The sequence below is a fragment of the Microcebus murinus genome, chromosome 4, assembly GCF_040939455.1.
Source record: "Microcebus murinus isolate Inina chromosome 4, M.murinus_Inina_mat1.0, whole genome shotgun sequence".
Lineage (NCBI taxonomy): Eukaryota > Metazoa > Chordata > Mammalia > Primates > Cheirogaleidae > Microcebus > Microcebus murinus.
Window position 1 is genome coordinate 51,592,562 of NC_134107.1, and position 14,773 is coordinate 51,607,334.

A 14,773-nucleotide genomic window follows, 5' to 3' on the forward strand; every position below is an offset into this window, starting at 1 on the left:
ACATATTTCAGAAATTAACCATTTTTCCTCACCTTTAGACTTGCTCAGCTCCTCTCTATAAAAGATTCACTTCATCCTACTATTCTTAACCACCTCCCACACTTTCTTCTCTTTTATGACCTAACTTTCCAAATGTCTCACCCACGACTGAACCAGTCGTTCAGTCACTTTCTGCCAAAGCAATTTATAGAAAGTTTGCTCTGAAAAATTATTAGTGAGCATCTTCTTGCCAAAGTGATTGTTTCCTAAATAATCCGTTTCCTCAACCTTATAGTCATGCTCTTAACCATGCCTTACTCTCTACCATCCATTGACTTTACCACTGAGAATAAAACTCATAATCTTTACCATGTCCTACAAGGCCTAATAGGATCTGTTCCCTGGCTACTGCTCAGACCTATCAATCAGATCATAATCTTTACCATGTCCTACAAGGCCTAATAGGATCTGTTCTCTGGCTACTGCTCAGACCTATTTCCTATCACTCTTCTGTCAAATAAACTGGTCTCCCTACTAATGCTAATCCTTAAACATTCCAAGCACATTACTGCCTCAGGTCCTTTGTACTAGTCGTCCCCTCATTCTGGAACACCTTCTCCAGAATAGTCACAAGAATCGTCCCCTCAACTTTATTTAGGTCTCTGCTCAAATGTTACATACCCAGAGATACCCTCATGACTTCCCTATCTTAAGTAGCACCTCCATCATTCTATCTCCTACCTTGCATTATTTTTCTTTAATGACATTCTCCACAGCCTAATTTATTTCATATGTCTCCTTTGTCTGTTTTGTTCATTGCTATATCCCCAGGGTCTTTGCACATAGTAGATACTCAAGAAATATTTGGTTGAACAAATGATTAAATGAATGGATAAATGAACAGATCACCCCAACAGCAATGAAATTCTATCCTTTTTAGGGTTTCAGCAGTGGATGCTGCAACATCCTTGTAGTTCTTCTAGCTCCCATAAATTATTCATCTCAGGCTCTTTCAGGCAGCTTCTCTCCTCTTCAGTTCTCGATTCTTCTGCCAAACTCTTTATACTCTGTTAGAAAGCTCATCCAAAAGCCTAAATCTCTGGACCCAACCTCTCAGTCTCCCTAACTTGGATACTCATTTTTGTCACGAGCACATAAGAATTTCTGATCTTCCAGGCTAGACAACTTAGAGTCAGCATTTTGCACCATACAGTCAATGCACAGATCTCTTACCTCTTCTCGTATACAGTTTCTAATCTATCCCCTGTTATTTTACATGAACAATATAGTTTAGGCCCTTATCACTTCAAGGCATAATTATAACAGTCTCTTGGTTGTTTCACCCTGTTTCTGTAGTGTATCTGACCTACTGCCAAAAGAATCTTCCTGAAATGATGTTTTCACGTTTCTTCACTGCTTGTGATTCCAATTGTGGGAATCAATGTTTCACCAATTGTGGGTTCCTCTGCCTGATTTTTAAGATCTTCCTTAATCCGTCTCCAGCTTTATCTCCCACTGCCAGTCAAGTTGATCTCCATTATGACCAACAATAACTATATTTTCCTTTTCTTTTGAAGTTGTCATTATAGACGACCATGCTCTCTCAAAGTCTGCATAGTAAATGGAAAGGCACCTAAGTCCTTTAATGGTTTCTGATGATGATACAGATAATGTGGTTGGCTTTCGAGCAAAGAGAAGTAAATTGGTTAGAACAGACAAATGAGTCTTTTCCATGATTAGCAATCTAATTTGTTGAATAGCAGGAGCTGAATAAGCAACAGGGGCAGAGATTGAGCTTTCACATCTGCTCCATTTCAAATTTGTTCCCCTCTCTTGCATGATTTTGTCACCTAAAGAGGAATGATGGCTTCAAAGTGGCCAAATGGGTTGTAATTCACTCAGAGAGAGATAAATTCTGGCAAGAGAAGGGTTCATAAGACAGTTTAGTCCTTCCATATGGAAGAATATGTTAATTGCTGAGAAAAATGTTTTACTTTGCCTACCAGGGAATATGTTCCCCAGTTGCCAAAGATAGCCATATTACTTTGTTTTGCTCTATGTAGTAATTAACTTCGGAGGGTAAGTTTCTTTTAGAAGATTCAGGTAGCAGATAATAAATGCTTTATTTTCTATGGTTCCTGAGTTCCTTTTGGGAGAATGACAGAAGGTATCCCTTACAGAAACAAATCTGAGTCCAAAGGATAATGCCTGACAGTATTTTCCAAATATAGGCAAGTAGAACGTTGAGCACATTTTGATTGCTATGTAAATTGACTACTCCATAGTAGTCATTTGTTGCATTTGCATACTTACCATGACTTCTTTCCTTGACTGTCTTAGTATTGCAGGAAGTGTAGCTGAGAGCTATGATACAGAAAGTGGGTTTGAAGATTCAGAGAATAATGACATTGCCAATTCTGTTGTGCGGTTCATTACCCGATTTATTGACAAAGTTTGTACAGAGAGTGGAGTTACTCAGGATCATATCAAGAGCCTTCACTGCATGATACCAGGTAATCATTCTGTAATATTAGAGAATCACAATATTAGAGATAATTGAGTTGCAGCATAAAACTTGTAATACTTGTCCTCCATATAGTTTAGATTATTAAGTATGAAATTCTGATTTACTTAAGTACTAAGTTTGACAATATCTCTGTCATTTCATTTTGACATTTCTTGTTTTATGTTTATGGTGAAGGTACATCCTCAGTCTTTCAAACACATGGTTTGGTTTGTGAATATCTTTCAGATTTTTTTTAGAGGAATTTTTGTGAAACCATGGATAAGTCAAAAATTTGTGTTATTTTCAAGTAAGTTTTGTCATGGAACCAATGCAGCACAGATAGCTCAAAATATCAACGAGTGTTTGAGAAAGATGTGGCTAAAGAACACACAGTACATTGATGGTTTGAGAAGTGTGGTTCCAGTGATTTTCTTTTCTTTTTTTTTTTTTTTTTTTTGAGACAGAGTCTCGCTTTGGTGCCCAGGCTAGAGTGAGTGCCATGGCGTCAGCCTAGCTCACAGCAACCTCAAACTCCTGGGCTCAAGCAATCCTTCTGCCTCAGCCTCCCAAGTAGCTGGGACTACAGGCATGCGCTACCATGCCCAGCTAATTTTTTCTATATATATTAGTTGGCCAATGAATTTCTTTCTATTTATAGTAGAGACGGGATCTCACTCTTGCTCAGGCTGGTTTCGAACTCCTGACCTTGGGCAATCCGCCCGCCTCAGCCTCCCAGAGTGCTAGGATTACAGGTGTGAGCCACTACGCCCTGCTGTTCCAGTGATTTTTAACCTTGAAAATGAGCTACATGGGTAACCTGAGACCAAGGTAGATAATGATGATCTGAAAGCTGTAGTGGAAAGCCAGTCCATCTCAATCTACTTGTCAATTAGCAGCAAGGTTTAATGTTACTATTCCAACAATATTGGACCTTTTGAAACAAACAAGCAAAGTAAAGAAGCTGGATAGGTGGTTTCTGCATGAATTAAACGAGCACTAGAAGTGATACAGTCTCAAAGCTTGCTTTTCTTTGCTGTCACAACATAAAGGTGAATCATTACTACACTGTATTATTACACTTGATGAAGAATGGATTCTTTTTTAAAATCACAAGCATTCAGCACAATGGTTGGATAAAGATGAAGTGCCAAAACACAGTCCAAAAACAAAGAAGCATCAAAAAAAGCTAATGGTGTCTCTTTGGTGGTCGAGCGCTGGTATTATCCACGACAGTTTCATGAAACCTGGGCATTCAATTATAGCGGATGTCTACTACAACCAATTGGACAAAACGATTAAGTAGCCTGCTATTAAGTAGCCGAGATTGGTCAATAGAGACAGGCCAATCCTTTTGCAAGACAACACTCGACCACATGTTGCCCAGATAACGCTGCTCAAACTACAGAAGCTGAACTTGGAAACTCTGTTATCTACCATATTCACCAGACCTTGCACCAACTGACTACCACTTCTTCCAGGCTTTGGACCACTTCTTTCAAGGAAAAATATTCAGTGCTCAACAAGCTGTGGAAAACACCTTTTGTAATTTGATTGCCACTCGCTCTCCAGGCTTCTTCGCTGCTGGCATAAACAAGCTACTGTTAAGATACCAAAACTGTGTCAGTAGTTTAGGCACATACTTGGATTAATTATACTGCTTCTTGTTTGAGATATAATAAATTACACTTTTTATTTGAAATCAGACATTTCATATTTAATGACCTAAATATTCTCTGATTCATTTTTTAATGTTTATAATATGTTATAAAATACATATACAATATAAAATTTTCCATTTTAACCATTTTTAAGTGTACAATTCAATGGAATTAATTTCATTTACAATGTTGTACAACCATCACCATTATCTATTTCCAGAACTTTTCCATTACCCTAAACACACACTCTACCCATTAAACAATAACTCCTGCTTCCCCATGCCCAAGTCTCTGGTAACCTCTAATCTACTTCCTGTCTCTATGAAGTTGCCTCCTCTAGATATTTCATGTAGGTGGAATCATGTAATATTTGTACTTTTGTATCTGGCTTATTTCACTTAGCATAATGTTTTCAAGGTTCCTACATGTTAATGCATGTATCAGAACTTCATTCCTTTTTATGGTTAAATATATTCTGTTGTCTGGATATTCCACATTTTGTTTATCCATTCGTCTGTTGGTGGACATTTCAGTTTCCACCTTTTGACTATTGTGAATAATATTGTTATGAACATTCACATACAAGTATCTGTGTACTTGATTTCATTTCTTTGGGTATATACCTAGGAGAGGAATTGCTGTGTCATATGGTAATTCTAAGTTTAACTTTTTGAGGAACCACTAAACTTTGATTAGTTTTTAATTCTAAAATATCCAAAATTTGTTCTTACTCTGCTTGTTTTGTGCTCTTTTATTTGAATACTGTGACTCATAGGAATTGTAGCTATGCACATCGAGACCCTAGAAGCAGTACATCGAGAAAGTAGAAGACTTCCGCCTATACAGAAGGTAATTATTCCAAACTACTTGCTTTCAGGGAATAACATCTCTTCTTAAAAACAAATAATAGACTGTTGTGCTCCAGAAAATACCTTCTCTTAACCTTTAGCAGAGACTAGCTCCAGTTTTAATGATATATTAAACTTTTAGAGGAGTTTGTCATATAGAACCTTATAAAAAGGATACTGAAATAGGTATAATATTTTCTTAGATTCAACAAAGGAGCAATAATAACCTCTTAGTGAGTCTACTTTTATAGGCAGGACATAAATTATGAACAGTTCTAACTTCTAAGCCCAATGCAAGATTTTATGCTGTGCTTACTTCCCCCAAAAAAGGATTTAAGGCAATTACCATCAAAACACCAGGTCTCTGAATCTGGCTATAGATCAGAAGCAGCTGGGAAGTCTCATAAGAATTCAGTCCAGCCTGGCGCGGTGGCTCACGCCTGTAATCCTAGCTCTCTGGGAGGCCGAGGCGGGCGGATTGCTCGAGGTCAGGAGTTTGAAACCATCCTGAGCAAGAGCAAGACCCCGTCTCTACTATAAATAGAAAGAAATTAATTGGCCAACTAATATATATACAAAAAATTAGCCGGGCATGGTGGCGAATGCCTGTAGTCCCAGCTACTTGGGAGGCTGAGGCAGGAGGATTGCTTGAGCCAGGAGTTTGAGGTTGCTGTGAACTAGGCTGACGCCATGGCACTCACTCTAGCCTGGGCAACAAAGCGAGACTCTGTCTCAAAAAAAAAAAAAAAAAAAAAAAGAATTCAGTCTTGAACCTTACCCCAGCCTCCTGAATTGGGTACTCTGGGTCATGGCCTGAGAATCTGTATTTTCACAAACCTCCCAGATGATTAGTTTGCAGCAAGTCTGGCACCAGTAGACTAGGGTTCAGGATCCTCTTGCTGGTATAAAAAAACTATTAAAAAAAAATTCAAAGGAGAGATCAGAAGCCAAATAGGTAGGAAAGAGAATTTTATCAGAAACCTGAGATGCAGTGATCATTATACTTTGACTTTACGTTTAGCTCTAAGCTTCTTAGAGCCTGAAAAAGAATAGTCTGATTTATATAGTTTTTATCGCTTAGTAATAAATAAACATGTTAGACCTTCAGGATAGATTTTTTTTTTCCTATCTCTAAACTCTTCAGAGGAGTATGTCATATGGTTCCTCATATAAAGGATACTGACTGAGTTAAGATTTCCTAAGTTATATAAATGTTCATTACTAGGCCAAGATGGACAGGTCTTTTAAAAAACTTATCCATTTTCTTTAAGTATTTTTTCAATTTACGAAAGTAGTAATCTTCTTTATATAAAATTCAAGCATGAAAGAAATATACATTGTCCAAAGTGAAAGTCCTCTGTAGTCCTCCCTACCCCACCTTTACCTCCACCTTTAACCATAGTAGCACCACCATTAAGAGTTTAGTTCATATTCTTTCTTTTTCCAAAAATGAGATCATAATATGCATACTGGTTTCCAACTTGCTTTTTTTTACTTAGCAGTGTATTCTGGATATCTTTCTATGTTAACACATACAGGTCTATGTCATTTTTATTAAAGGTTGCAAAATGTTCTATTGAATGGATATTTCAAATGTTTGTTATTTCCCAATATTTTTACTGTTAACAAGCAATTCTCAAAAGAATCTTTTTATACGTGGATGTACAAACTTCATTTCGTCCTCTTAACAAATCTGCTTTCTCATTTGACTGAGAAGTCTGTTCTTTTAGGTCTGTAACTGAAAAGATAACCTTAGTCTAAGTGTTAGAAACCCACAAAGGTTGCATTTAAAATACTTTCTCTGTTGTAAGCCCAAGATTCTTAGACCTGCTCTGCTGCCAGGAGAAGAAATTGTTTGTGAAGGCCTTCGAGTCCTGCTGGATCCTGATGGAAGGGAAGAAGCCACTGGAGGTCTTCTTGGAGGTCCTCAGCTCCTCCCAGCAGAAGGAGCCTTGTTCCTCACCACATACAGAATTCTATTCCGAGGGACTCCCCATGATCAGCTAGGTGTGACTCATGATATGTCATCAGAACATGGGTATCTGTGTGGTATATGAGGTTTTGATTCAGTCTGTGCACAGTAATTTGTAGATAATTTCAAATCCAAAGTAAGCTTTTTGCCACACAGGTATTTTGGGGGATACTTTTGTCTGTCAAAGCTAATGATAATTTGGATCATAGATTTTTTACTTGAAGAATAAAGGATATCTTCTAAACAATAAATCAAGTGTTCATTTGCTGAAACAATCATAATTTCATATTGTAACCTAGGAATAGTCACCATATCTAACTGTTAAATATGCCCTCTGCTGATTTGCCCCAGCTTTCTGAGTCCTATAGTTAACTGTAAAGCTAAGGTCTTCCAGACACATGATCCTTTTTGTGGAAGAATATACTAAGCATCACAGGATTATACAGCACTAACTAATCCCACTTCCTTCTTATCCTATTTCAATTAACCCCATTTCCCTATTAGCAAACAATTTCTCTTCCATTCACCAAATTCCCATAACTTCTATTTCTATTTCCTACTACTCTATACAACCTTCTCTATTAGAAAGGAATATCATGCCCTATCCAAAAGTAATCTGCATTATCGTCTTAAATTCACTATAATCTCTACATACATATTCTTATTGATGGGAAAAGCACATAAGGTTTTGGGCAAAACTGTTGGACTCCAGGTCATAAAGCTCAAATTTGGATTGCTGTTGACCAGTCTTGACAGCTTAAGTCACCTAACCTCTCTGGACTTCATTTTCCTTTTCTATAAAATTAGGGAATTGGGTTTTCATTGGTGATAATTGAGTGGTTCTTAATCTTGGCTGTATATTTGAATTAGCTGGGAAACATTAAAAAAAAATACCAATTTCTGGGCCTACCCCTTAAACAATTGAATTAGAATCTAAAGCAGTAGGAATGGGGAGATTCAGGAATCAGTGCATTTCTTAAGCCTACAAGTGACTTTGATGAACAGTGAGGATTGAGAACCAGTGGGCTAAATGGTCACTAAAGTTCCTTTCTCCTGAAATTATTTATTCAGTAGCATTTGATGAATATGTACTACATGCTGTGCATTTTATTGGACAATGGAATTCAGATGTATAAAATGTATCTTTAAAATCTCAACAGTTGTATCATTCCTAGGTTGGATAGAATCTAGGTTGTAGTTATAAAAGATTGCTTACCAAAAAGTTGCTTTTGCTTAAGCAAAGAGTTGAGAATTTCAACAAAGAAAAAAGAATTCATAGGAATAGCTGTGCTTATTTTGAAAAAGTGAAAACAAAGCAAAATCTCAGCCCTCTTTGTCATATTGCTCTACACATAATTGACATTGTATTTGAAAGCAAAAGTATTTTTAAAAGAAACTAAATATATAGTACTTATAATTTTTTTGTAGTCAGTAGGCCTTTTGTGAGATAACCATAAACATATATTTTGTATATAATAACATGAGATAGTTATGTGATCATTTTAATTGCTGTAATTGATTTCTTTTAAAGAAAAAGCCATGCTTAATGCCATATTGTTCTCTTGTTTTTTCCTTTCAAATTTTGGGTTAATTTTACTTATTAGGAAAATTATTTTTATCAAAGAAAATCTTTTTATTTGCTTTTTATTTCTTTTTAAATTTCCAATTTAAAATTTCTCCTTTAATTACATAGAAATCTAATAGTTTTAAATGTGTTATATAAATATAGCTTGTTTAATACATCCTAGAACTTAAATCCTACATACATCCTGACTTTGCTTATCTAACCATGAGTATGAACTTGATGTAAAAGGATAGTCAGAATTTTTCAGGTTAGGAATTGACAGATCCAGGGAATGAGGAATTCTGATGACAATAAATGAATGAATGTGTGGGCTCTTAAGTCAGATAAACCAAGTTTAAATATCTCCCCACCTCTTCCCCACCCTGGCTTACTAGCTGCAAGGCCTTATTTATTACAGCTCCTACTATGTTACCTGTACCACTGCCTACATGCTCTTCCTCTTCCCCTCTGCAAATTCAAATCCTATACTCTCTCCAAATCTCACCTTCCCTCTCACTTCTTCCAGAAACCTTTTCTGTCCATCGAACATACAGAGATCTCCTTTCCTGAAATATTTAAATCCTTGTAGTCTGTTCCCTCAAAGCTGGGAGCTAACCATATTATTATATTCTGCATGTGACTCTCCTCCCATGGGAAATTGGAAGCTCTCCAAGGGAAGCTTTGTGTGTGCTACTTTTTTCCTAGATTCTCATCTTCATAACCTCAGGTAGTTGCTAAATAATTATTTATATTTTCACATTCTTGCTTTAACAGTTAAACTCAGCCAGGCATGGTGCCTCATACCTGTAATTCCAGCACTTTGGGAGGCTGAGGTGGGAGGATTGCTTGAGGCCAGGAGTTTGAGATCAGCCTGAGCAACATAGTGGGGGATACTGAGTGAGATACTGAGTGGGGAATACATAATGAGATCAGCCTGAGCAACCCCTGTCTCTACAAAAAAAATAGAAAAATTAGCAGGGTGTGGTGGCATATTCCTGTAATCCTAGCTACTTGGGAGGCTAAGGCAGGAGGATTGCTTGAGCCTGAGAATTTGAGGTTGCAGTGAGCTATGATGACGCTTTATATAAAAATTTTATATAAATTTTCTTATATAGGCTGCACGCCAGCCTGGGCAACAGTGAGACCTTGTCTCCAAAAAAAATTAAACTCCTAAAAATCTTGGGCCTAAGTTCAGTCCTATAGTCCTGTCATATACATGTTATAGTACCTTTTATTTCATATGGAAACAGGCTTTGAAAACCTGTTCTCTTTTGCTTTATCTTTACACTAAATATCTCGGATGACTTTTCAACATATGAGGATTACTTCTTTTTTTTTTTTTTTTGTATAAAACCTCCTTTCCTGTAAGATTGTCTTAAACCAGGTGATACTGTGTGGCATAAAGCAAGTTGGGGAGAAAGAAAGAATGACGGCAGGCAGGCTGTGAAAGTTCCTTGACTCTGGGAAAGGATTATGTCTCAGGAATGACTTATCATGCAATAAAACTAATGAATGAGATTCTAGAATCATGGCATTTTTCTCTCACTGCATTCCTAGACATTTCCTCTCTATATGCTCAGGGAAGCAACAGGGACTTTAGAAGTGAGCCATAAAGGACTGTTGCTGAGTCCATATCCTGTCTTTCAACAGTTGGTGAGCAGACAGTTGTGCGGAGCTTTCCCATTGCCTCCATCACAAAGGAGAAGAAGATTACAATGCAGAATCAGCTACAGCAGAATATGCAAGAAGGACTGCAGATCACATCAGCATCTTTTCAGGTATTTAAAAGAAAGCCAGCCAAGTGCAGTGGTTCACGCCTGTAATCCTAGCACTCTGGGAGGCTGAGGAGGGAGGATCACTTGAGGTCCAGGAGTTCAAGACCAGCCTGAGCAAGAGCAATACCCCGTCTCTACTAAAAATAGAAAAAATTAGCCAGACAACTAAACATAGAAAAAAATAGCTGGGTATGGTGGTGCACGCCTATAGTCCCAGCTACTCAGGAGGCTGAGATAGGAGGATTGCTTAAGCCCAGGAGTTTAAGGCTGCTGTGAGCTAGGTTGATGCCATGGCCCTCTAGCCTGGACAAGAGAGCAAGACTCTGTCTCTAGAAAAGAAGAGGAAGCCATTCTTTTACTATTCAGAATTTTCAAAAATCTAATGTTGTGGCCATTTTCTGTGGTTTCTGTGGTTAGAGGGTGAGGATGAGGAGATCAGAGAGTCTGAGAGCATAATGTTCAGCTGAGTAAACTCATGAATAGTCTTGGATTTAATCCCTCATTCATGAGTACCTTAGTGAACTCAGAGTACCAACAGATTGTCTATCAATATTTAGTGATCCTCTACAAAAAAGACACCTGCACGTGAATGTTTATAGCAGCACAATTCACAATTGCAAGGCTGTGGAAACAGCCCAAGTGCCCATCAATCCAAGAATGGATTAATAAAATGTGGTATATGTATACCATGGAATACTATTCAGCTCTAAGAAACAACAGTGATATAGCACATCTTATATTTTCCTGGTTAGAGCTGGAACCCATACTACTAAGTGAAGTATCCCAAGAATGGAAAAACAAGCACCACATATACTCACCAGTAAACTGATATTAACTGAGCAGCACCTAAGTGGACACATAGGTACTACAGAAATAGGGTACTGGACAGGTGGGAGGGAGGGAGGGGAGCGGGCATATACATACATAATGAGCAAGATGTGCACCATCTGGGGGATGGTCATGCTGGAAACTCAGACTTGGCGGGGGAGGGGGAGAAAGGGCATTTATTGAAACCTTAAAATCTGTACCCTCATAATATGCTGAAATAAAAAAAAAAATTAGTGATCTTAGTAACTCAGACACACACAATTGGCTCTTATACTTCAATCCCTGTTTGATAAAGCCTTCACATAAATGCAATTCTCTTGGCATCTGTTTCAGAAGGAAATATCCTATGGCTTTTCTGTGAAAGAGATAAAAAGGATAACTAAGGCTAAAGTACTGTTGGCACTAACTGCATAAACCTTGATAAAGCAAGGGTTTTTCCAGGGGGCTCTGAATGTATCATAACTCATGGAATTACAAATGCCCTGTAAGAAGCGACCTTTTCTTAGTTTCTCCTTTTAAAAAATTCTCAGTCTGTAATATTTTGCTTTTCCTATACTTTATGCCTTATCTTTAACTTCTCAGATTTGCAAGGATTCCAATTCTTGCCTCATTCCTTCTAGTCAAGGAGCTCTCCCTGGTGGTTCTTACACTAACTGTGTGAAATGTGAGGCTGCTGATCTTCAAGTTCCAGACCTTCTATCACTTGAGAATGTTGACTGCCTAGGGATTTCCTTACTGTTCCAAGTACCAAAGAACTCTACACTCAAATATTTCCTGACTATACTATTAGGACTCTAGTCAAACTGATTTTTTTTCTTCCTAAATGTGTTGTATCACTGAGTAAGAAGGGACTTTTTTAGGCCAAATTCCCAACATCTATAACAACCAATTGAGAAATGAGAAGGGCATGTTTGCTACTTCAGCCACTACAAGTTAATTGCCGATCCCATCCTAGAAGAGATAGTCTTAAATCCAGCTTCAAGATATGTGATTTTCCTTGCCAACTAACCATCTATGGCAAGTAAACCTTTTGAGCCTCACTTTTTTATTTTTAAAATTAAAAAATTGTATTCCATGTTATCCGAAATCCCTTCATTCTGAAATTCTGACCATTTAATAGCATTATATTCTATTATTTCAGTAATTTGGGGGAAAGTTGTCTAGAAAACCTTAATGCATGTTATGTGTTTAATCTCTTTTGTCTCTAGTTGATTAAAGTAGCATTTGATGAAGAAGTGAGTCCAGAAGTAGTAGAGATCTTTAAGAAACAGCTGATGAAGTTCCGTTACCCTCAGTCCATTTTCAGTACCTTTGCTTTTGCTGCTGGACAAACAACCCCACAGATAATTTTACCAAAACAGAAGGAAAAGAACACTTCTTTTCGGTAAGATGAAAGGCAAGTCTCTTTATTTCAGCCCTCCCATAAGTCAGAGGAAGTGACCTATCCTATCCTTTGTGTCAAGGTGTAAGTGCTCTTTTTGTTGACCATTCTGTCAAGCCCATTGGGCCAAGCTCTTAAAGTTACGGAACATCAGCATTGATATACGTAACAAGTTTCAAAAACTTAAAGCTACCAGAGGCTTTGACTATGATGTCCATTCCTCACAATGCATTTTTTAGAATGTAAAATTCTATTTTCTCTTTTTCCCATGTTGATCACTTTTTAAATGCCTTTGAGCAATCCCTTCAGCTTTTATCCATATCCAGGCCTAATAGTTTTGCTTTGATCTAGAAACAGGAGCCTTTTTTTTCTTTTTCTTTCTTTTCTTTTCTTTTTTCTTTTCTTTCTTTCTTTCTTTCTTTCTTTCTTTCTTTCTTTCTTTCTTTTTTTTTTGATAACTCTTTATTTTGAGCAATTGCAAATTTACAGAAAATTTACAACAGTAATGCAAAGAATTCTGTATCTCCTTGACCCAGGTTCACCAGTGGTCTCTATTTTGATCCATTTGCTTTATCGTTCTCTCTCATATATATATTTTTCCCTGAATCATTTGAGTTATATTTAAAAACACCCTTTTATCCTTAAATATATTAATATACATTTCTAAGAGCAAAAACATTATCTTATATAACCACAGTACAGTAATCAAAACTAGGAAATTTAATTGATATGGAACTCTTAACTAACCCAAAGTCTATATCCAAATTGTACTAATGATCCTTTATAGCTACTTTTTTCCCATGATCCAGAATCAGGCATTGCATTTGGTTGTCATGTTCCTTTAGTATGAACCCTTATTTTCTGATGAAAGTTTTTAGAAATTTAAGTTGAAACTTTTAAATTTCAGTTATTACAAAATAACAAATGTTTACATAATCGTCCATCAGCAATAAAATATAGGGAATACAATTTCAATTTATTCACCATTTATCATGTAGAATTTGGGTTTCCAACAATATAAATTATATATTAGGGAGAGCTTTGCAGACTTTGGAGAAAAGGCTTTTTCATTTGCCTGAAAGTGGGGTAGATGGGAGATTATAGAAGATTTGAGGTTCCAGACAGTATGTCATTTCTCAGTTGCGTAGCTAACCATCTTTATTATCTGCTAAGCAAAGGAGACCATGAATATCCAGGTATGATATGCTAAAGCATGACAGCTTCCTAAGGATTTACAGCAGCGAGCCAAGCATCTTGTTTTAGCACTGTTGGATCACAGAGGAGCCTATGATATTTGTTATCCTAACCTTCAATGGAAGAAACAAAGCTTTGTACAGTATTTTAGGTTTAGAAACTATCAGAAACATGTATGTTTATATTAGTTTCAGAAATATATACCTGTATCAAGCCTGTTGTATCAGCTGCTTATAAACCAGAGCAACAGAGATATAGCAATTTAAAAACTATAAGAATTGCCTTAAGTCAGTGAAACAAAGGATATAACTTTAACTGGGAAACAATTTCAGAAATACCATTGAGTTTAAGTTACACCTTAAAGTGATTTTACAATAGGTTTAATTTAAGAAATATCAGTATTTTATGATTCCCAACAGTTATCTAAAACTTGTTTCATAACCTTCAGTTTACATTGGGGATGCCTAAAGACAGGGTCTGGTGAAACTATATGACAGCAGAAGAATTCTTACCACTTTTTACTGAATAGCAAAAAAAAAAACACAAAAAGAGTTCTGTTCTTTGTGGTAGAGAAGAACATAATCAAGAATAATCTTACTCAATATCTTCACCTCCATCTGATTAGTCAGGAAATAGGTTCTTTGTTTAATTCTCTGTATTGTAAATACTCTGTGCCTTGATTTTCTATCAGCAAGAAAGGGTAAACTGTTTGAATAAATAAAGTATGTGTAAGTCCAAGTGATTTACATCCTAGTTTCCCTTTAATTAAAGCTGATTCTCAAAAGGATACTCAAATTTCTGATTTATTTTTCTCCCCTCAAAAAAGGATTTATATTATTTTTTTCTAGCCCTCAGAGGGTTTACAGCTATTTATTTAGAGGCAGGATATCACATATATGTACATAAAACATTTAAGAAATAAGTAAAGATGTTACCAACTATAATTGTCATATCATCTCAAAGAAAGGCGAGGGAGTTGGCTGAAAGAGAGTTTGAATCAGTAGAGAAGGGGGCAGGCTGGCTTTCTATGTAGGAGGACCTCTCTACAAGCATGCTTTGTGGGAACAG

The 14,773-nt window shown here is 36.7% G+C and overlaps 1 protein-coding gene across 2 annotated transcripts in view; it reads left to right on the plus strand.

Annotated features, from left to right (window-relative positions):
• The window catches only part of SBF2 (SET binding factor 2), a 432,597-nt gene that overhangs the window by 358,060 nt on the left and 59,764 nt on the right, over positions 1-14,773 (plus strand). For both annotated transcript variants that reach the window (XM_020286579.2, XM_020286580.2), the window contains exons 20-24: positions 2,320-2,492; positions 4,919-4,992; positions 6,803-6,998; positions 10,178-10,305; positions 12,339-12,514. In XM_020286579.2, the coding sequence (XP_020142168.2) occupies positions 2,320-2,492; positions 4,919-4,992; positions 6,803-6,998; positions 10,178-10,305; positions 12,339-12,514 (747 nt within the window). The remainder of the gene's footprint in view (positions 1-2,319; positions 2,493-4,918; positions 4,993-6,802; positions 6,999-10,177; positions 10,306-12,338; positions 12,515-14,773) is intronic.